Here is a 7,500-nt window from a genome sequence, read left to right on the forward strand (position 1 = left end):
TGGTCCCGTGCTTCAGCTCACGTACATTGGAGAGAGACGAGGCTATAAGCTCACTCATTCGCTGCCTCTGTCCTAAAAGCTCCAATTTTGTATCCTGGTATCTGTAAATACAAAATAGATATAGAGATAGATAAATACATAACTCTCTTCCTCTGTCTGTATTTCCCACTGCCTATGACCTCCAGTCTTTTAAACATGAGAAATACATAAAACAAAATATATATATAGATAGATAAATACAAAACTCTCTTCCTCTGTCTGTACAGTAGAACCTCTCTCTCATTCGGACAAGAAACTAGCCTACATTTTAAATTGTAGTAAGTGACTAAGGCCCGTGTAGGCAAAAAAATTAATTAATTAATTAACTGTAATATTTGGAATAAAAATAAAACTTATGTAGGCAAAAAATACATTGTCATCTTTGGCATATTGATAACACCCATATGGGCAAGAAGCTAATGTTTGATGTACAAGTAAAGCACATTTAAGTACAAAAAATAACCTACAGTAATCACTAAACACTGCAGAATATTCTGACCCATTTTTGTGTAAGCAAACTCCTCCTTTTAACACCTTTATTCATTACAGAAGCTACACTTGCATTAAGTGGCATGGTAAGGAGGATTAACTTTTGAAATACAGCGTAAAAATATAAATGGTTAGTGAACTAATTGATGGAACAAATGCTAGCGTGTGTTTAAACAGGCGCCCATGTTGCGACCTAGCGTGATCCGAGACTAAACGAATGACGATCGCTTTCCGAGTCGATACTGAAAATGACTTTAGAATTACTCTCAACATATTTTTGGAGCTTATTATTTTTAAATTTTGTCCGGATTAACAGAAATCCGGATTAAAGGGGTCCGGACCAAAGAGGTTCTACTGTATTTCCTACTGCCTATGACCTCCAGTCTTTTCATCATCATCATCATCATCTGGACTTCCTTTCCCACCCAAGGGCAGGTGAGAAATACCGTACATAACATTTCTCATCATCACTACCACCACTACCATCATCATCACCACCACCACTACCATCATCATCATTACCACCACTACCATCATCATCACCACCACCACTACCATCATCATCACCACCACCACTACCATCATCATCATTACCACCACTACCATCATCATCATCGCCACCACCACTACCACCACTACCATCATCATCATCATCACCACCACAATCACCACTACCATCATCATCATCATCATCATCACCACCACCACTACCATCATCATCATCACCACCACCACTACCATCATCATCATCATCACCACCCATACTATCACCACTACCATCATCATCATCACCACCCACACTATCACCACTACCATCATCATCATCATCACCACCCATACTATCACCACTACCATCATCATCATCACCACCACAATCACCACTACCATCATCATCATCATCACCACCACCATCACCACTACCATCATCATCATCATCACCATCACCACCACCACTACCATCATCATCATCATCACCACCACCACTACCATCATCATCACCACCACCACTACCATCATCATCATCATCATCATCATCACACCACCCATTCCTCCCACACCACACTGTCTGCCACACTCCTCCTCCTCCTCCTCTTCTCTAGGGCTTCCTATAAACTAAAAAAACACCGACCTTGTAGTAAGATGTGTGTGTATCTCAGCCGCCCTCGCTTGGTACGCATCCAGCCGATCCAACAAAACAAAGCACTGCTGACAAACGACCTCGCTGACGGAGTAACACGGATCCTCACCAACGACCTAGAGGAAAGATCGGGTCAGCCTGGTGCTGGACAGGGTGACGTGGAGGCAATTTGTTTGTGGCCACCCCTTATGGGATTAAGGCATCTGGCAATATGTAGATATAGATAGATATACCCCTATAGCTAAACATACAGAGAATTTATCACAACACCTAAAAATAATAATAATAATAATAATAATAATAATAATAATAATCCATCCATCCATCATCCAATCCTACATTGCCCCATGAGGAACGTGGGAGCCCGGGGCTGGGTAAGTTGGTCCTGAAATATAAGAACAATACTACTACTACTACTACTAATAATAATAATAGTAATAATAATAATACCAACCTTAACCAGAAAATCGGCAAGTGGTGTCCCAGAGGCAGATACGAAACTATGCACGCTGGTGACGATGACAGAGTTGCCCCCACGCCGACCACACACCAGACACGTGTTGCTGCCGGCCCTGCCCCCCCCTCGCTGCTGCTGATGCCCCGCCATGCCCCCCTTCCCCATCTGCACCGGGCATTAGGGTACCACCGGCATCTGCGAAAGAAATAACACATGAATGATGGTGAATTTTTCTATATCCACGCTCACTCTATCTACCTACCGCCAGATGCCTTAATCTCATAAGGGGTGGCCACAAACAAATCGCCTCCATGTCGCTCTGTCCCCCGCCATTTCACTGCCCTGCTCTCAGCTCACACCCCCCTCTCTCAATACCTCTCCATCCCATCCTTGGCCTCCCCCTCCCTTTACCCCCCTCCAACTCACTCACATACACTCTCCTCATCAGTCTCTCATATACCTCTCCACTCCGTCCCTCCATCTCATCCTTGGTCTCCCCCAGTGATAAAAAATTTGACTCACTCGTTTTACCCCTTCTCTTAGGCCTTTTTTCTTCCATTATCCCAATCTATAACTCCCCCAATTCACCCTCAACACTTCCTTTATTCATATGAGCTTTTAAAAGTCCATAAAACCTCTGATTAAACGAAATCAAAGGAAAATAAAGACACGACAACGAGGAGGTAAATTTTTCCATGTAACGAGGACATTACTCGATGCCCAAACATTCTTGCATTACCTACCGAAACTCCATTTACACATTAATTTACAGATTCCACCCTCAAACACCAAATTCTTGTCAAATTCTATGAGAAAATCAGGCTAGATAAACGATAATGTTAAATATCAATGGGAGAAATAACTGGGCCAAGTGACACGAACGCGACCCTCACCCATTTACCACCTTCCTGTGGCTTTCTCTCTCCATTATCCCCTATTTATCACTCCCCCAACTCACCATCAATATATCCTTTATCTATGGTCCTCGTATGGTGCTCCAACAGCCAATAATTAACCGATAAATGGATAAATGAAGCCAAAACAGTCACTGATAAACACAGTCGTCGCTTCAGTACTAGTCTGACGGCCTTTTAAAAACTCGCGTACAAGGCTTTAAATATTGACGTACTTTAAAATTCCTTGCATTTAAATATCTTTTCATTTGATTTTCGCATCTTATATGTCTAGGTAAACCATGCTTGAGTAATGAATGGCATAATCTATATATATAAATGCACATTATGTTGAAAATAATGGAGAAACTATCCAATGATTTGTATATATAACTTTTTAACATACTTGAAAACTCTATACAGCTTGAAACATTACAGGAAATTGATATATTTTTCCTTCAACATATTTTCAAAACCGCCGAGCAGAATACAGCCTAAATATGAACTTAGAGATTGTGCAAAAACCTATCCCGTAACTTATTAATACTAATATCCCATAAGAACATTAATATCCGAATATGTTTCTTGTTGATGATTGTAGCTTATAAAAATCTACTTTAATCAATATTACAATAATATTTCGAATACAAATAAATAACATGGATATCGATACGAAAACATGATTGTGTATGATAATTATCGTACACTAATTAAAGGGCCCTAATCGCAATTTACCTGCAAAGCATTATCAGTAACGTGGCTTATCTCACTAATGATAATAAATGCAATAAACGAACATCTGATAAACATGTGTAGCTGGATTTTCACCCTTTTCAAGTTAAGGTACAGACAACAGGTATTTATACTTTCTATCCCTTTTGGAAGTTATTTGTATCGAGTGCAGAATAAATCGCCAAGGGACATATACTACGAAGCCTTCTATACCATCTGAAATACACTCCTAATGCCTATCGACCACAAGAATCTTATTAACAGAGGCGTAGCTATGAACTCCCCCCCGCCCTTTAGATCTAACCTACTAACCTCACGGTATGCATGCTTTGAGATGGTTTGGCCATGTACAGAGGATGGAAAATGAGAGACTGACTAGAAGAGTGTATGTGAGTGAGGTGGAGGGGGAAAGGAGGGGAAGACCAAGGATGAAATGGATGGAGGGAGTGGAGAGGATGGAGAACGTAAGATTGGAGACCGCGAGTGAAGTGGCAGGGGAGACCAATGATGAGGTGAATAAAGGAATGCAGTAGAAAGAGGAGACCAAGGATGAGGTGGAGGGATGAAGTGGAAAGGATGGAGAATGAGAGACTGAGTATAAGAGTGAATGTGAGGGAAGTGGAGGGGGGGAATACCAAGGATGAAATGGAGGGTGCAGTGGAGAGATATGAAGGAGGAAGTGCGACTTGGAGGGGATGCAGTCTAATGGCAGAGGAAAGAGCGACGTGAAGGTGATTTGTCTGTGGCCACCCCTTAAGTGAATAAGGAGTTTGACAGGGGATAGACTTTTTGCTAACGTAAGGGTTCAGTATAAGAAACAAACCTTGTCTTATAGTCTGACCAGCCTCGGAAATCCACCTCAAGGCCTTTCATTTGTGAGCTGGATATGTTACCACTACACCACCGGCTCCTCTTCACTAAATTCCCTCTAAATTTAATTATATACACAATTTTGTCCCCCCCTTCCCCTCCCCCCTCCTACCCCCCCTCCCCCCTCCCCTCCCCCCTCCTCCCTCCCCTCCCCCCCTCCTCCCTCCCCTCCCCCCCACCTCCCTCCCCTCCCCCCCTCCCCCCTCCCCTCCCCCGAATGACAACAACACAAACAACGAGCCTAAGTTTTTCTAATGTAAACAAATGCCTAAATAATTATGGTAAAACATCAACAATACATCCAGAAATGACATCAACTGTCTTTCTACAACGCATTAATAATTACAGATGATAATAAAGGCGACTAAATAATTCATAAAGTGATAAATAACAAATGTCTCACCTTTGGCTTTGACGTTCGGTGCGAGTTGAGCGTTTCGACTCTCGTTAAAAAAAATCGAAAATCTCCCCCGCTTTCCTATATCTTCAGGATTTTTGGTCATTCCAGAGGTGAATATAGAGTAGTGAATCTTGTATGGGTGAAAGAAGTTTGAGAATGATGTGGTGTAGGAATTTAAGCTAAGTAATGATAGCTAAGTTTTTGCCACCAGGGCGTGACTTTTTTCATCGTGTTTTACCATATACATTACTCTGCTGTTGTTATGGTGCCTGTGTGTAGTTTAGGTGATCAGTATAGCCCTCCAGTTGTATAATCGTCCTTAATTCCCTCCCTATCCCTCAAGAGGAAGATGGTGGGCGCAGGAGAACATCAGTCTGCAATTCTCCGGTTTACACACTTGGGTATACATTTCAGAGGAACCCAGAACTACAATTACTGCGTCTACTACTATATTTTAAATGGTATTATTTTACAAGTGGACAATATGCAGTTTTGGAATTGTAGCACCATTATCGTATAGTATAGCCCCTAAGGATCACAAATAACCCCCATTACTATCTATCTATCTATCTATTGCCAGACGCCTCAATCCCGTTTGGGGTGGCCACAAACAAATCGCCTCCAAGTCGCCCAGTCCCCCGCCATTTCACTGCCCTGCTCCCAACTCACACCCCTCTCTCTCATATACCTCTCCACCCCATCCCTCCATCTCATCCTCGGCCTCCCCCTCCCTCTTCCCCCCTCCACCTCACTCACATACACACTCTTCATCAGTCTTTCACCCTCCATCCTCTCCACATGGCCAAACCACCTCAGTGTGTTCCTCATAACACTTCCTATCACATCCACATCCACACCATTACTCCATTCGGAAATTGATTATTACTCCACTAAGATAGGTTAGGTATGTTGGGTTTGGTTTAGTTAGTTTTATTGTGTTCGGTGAGGGGCATTTCCGACAAAAATGAAGGTCAGAAACATTCGAATTGCATCAAAAACTGCCAGAAAAATATATTGCACTACCTGGGGGGTGTATTGTCCACTTGTAAAAATTTACCTTTTAAATTAGGTTAGGTTGAGTTAGGTTGGATGAAGTTGAGTTAGCTCATTTAAAGATAAATTTAATGGCAGACAGATCCAGAAATTCCTCCATTGTGTTTTAAGTCTATCTATCTATCTATCTATAGCCCAACGCCCTAATCCCACAAAGGGTGGCCACAGACAAAACGCCTCCAAGTCGCTCTGTCACCCACCATTTGACTACCCTCCCCCCAACTCACCCTCCCCTCCCTCATATACCTCTCAACTCCATCCCTCCACCTCATCCTCGGTCTACCTCTCCCTCTCCCTCCCTCCACCTCACCTACATACACCCTCTGTCAGTCTTTCATTCTTCATTCTCTTCACATGTCCAAACCACCTCAGTGTATTTCTCCTAATCTTCTCAACCACATCCACATCCACCCCACAACGTTCCTTCACTTCTTCATTCATCAACCTGTCCCTCCACGCCACTCCACATGCTGCCCCCTCCCTCTTATACCTCATCTCCACCTCATCCTCGGTCTACCCCTCCCTCTCCCTCCCTCCACCTCACCTACATACACCCTCTTAGTCAGTCTTTCATTCTCCATTCTCTTCACATGTCCAAACCACCTCAGTGTATTTCTCCTAATCTTCTCAACCACATCCACATCCACCCCACAACGTTCCTTCACTTCTTCATTCGTCAACCTGTCCCTCCACGCCACTCCACATGCTGCCCCCTCCCTCTTATACCTCATCTCCACCTCATCCTCGGTCTACCCCTCCCTCTCCCTCCCTCCACCTCACCTACATACACCCTCTTAGTCAGTCTTTCATTCTCCATTCTCTTCACATGTCCAAACCACCTCAGTGTATTTCTCCTAATCTTCTCAACCACATCCACATCCACCCCACAACGTTCCTTCACTTCTTCATTCGTCAACCTGTCCCTCCACGCCACTCCACATGCTGCCCCCTCCCTCTTATACCTCATCTCCACCTCATCCTCGGTCTACCTCTCCCTCTCCCTCCCTCCACCTCACCTACATACACCCTCTTAGTCAGTCTTTCATTCTCCATTCTCTTCACATGTCCAATACTTCTTGAAATTACAGTAAAAAAAGAAATGATGTAGCATGACTGTCCAGAGTGGCAGTTTTACCTAGCAAGATACATCCATTGAGGCTGTGTAATGTCTTCTATTAATTTGGAGGGAGTTGAGAGGTATATGAGGGAGGGGGGAGTGACTAGAGGGGAGGGCAGTCAAATGGTGGGTGGCAAGAGTGACTTGGAGGCGTTTTGTCTGCGGCCACCCTTTGCGGGATTAGGGCTTCAGGCTATAGATAGATAGATAGATAGAATTTGGTTAAACTAAGCACTCTTAGGCCATACATACATACACGCATACAATATAAGTCCTCCGATCCTATCTATCTATCTGTCTATTGCCAGACAC

At 43.4% G+C, this 7,500-nt stretch overlaps 1 protein-coding gene across 1 annotated transcript in view; it reads right to left on the reverse strand.

Moving 5' to 3' along the window:
- LOC145395621 (uncharacterized) overlaps positions 1-2,273 on the reverse strand; it is an 8,374-nt gene extending 6,101 nt beyond the window's left edge. Inside the window, exons 1-3 of the mRNA XM_080269189.1 lie at positions 2,121-2,273; positions 1,658-1,782; positions 1-101 (exon numbers count right to left, since the gene is read on the reverse strand). The exon at positions 1-101 is cut by the window's left edge and continues 6 nt beyond it. Coding sequence (XP_080125315.1) covers positions 1-101; positions 1,658-1,782; positions 2,121-2,273 — 379 coding nt within the window. The remainder of the gene's footprint in view (positions 102-1,657; positions 1,783-2,120) is intronic.
- Positions 2,274-7,500: the final 5,227 nt, after the last annotated feature.

This window comes from Coenobita brevimanus, chromosome 32 (assembly GCF_032717465.1).
Source record: "Coenobita brevimanus isolate Jiangsu-jjx chromosome 32, ASM3271746v2, whole genome shotgun sequence".
NCBI lineage: Eukaryota > Metazoa > Arthropoda > Malacostraca > Decapoda > Coenobitidae > Coenobita > Coenobita brevimanus.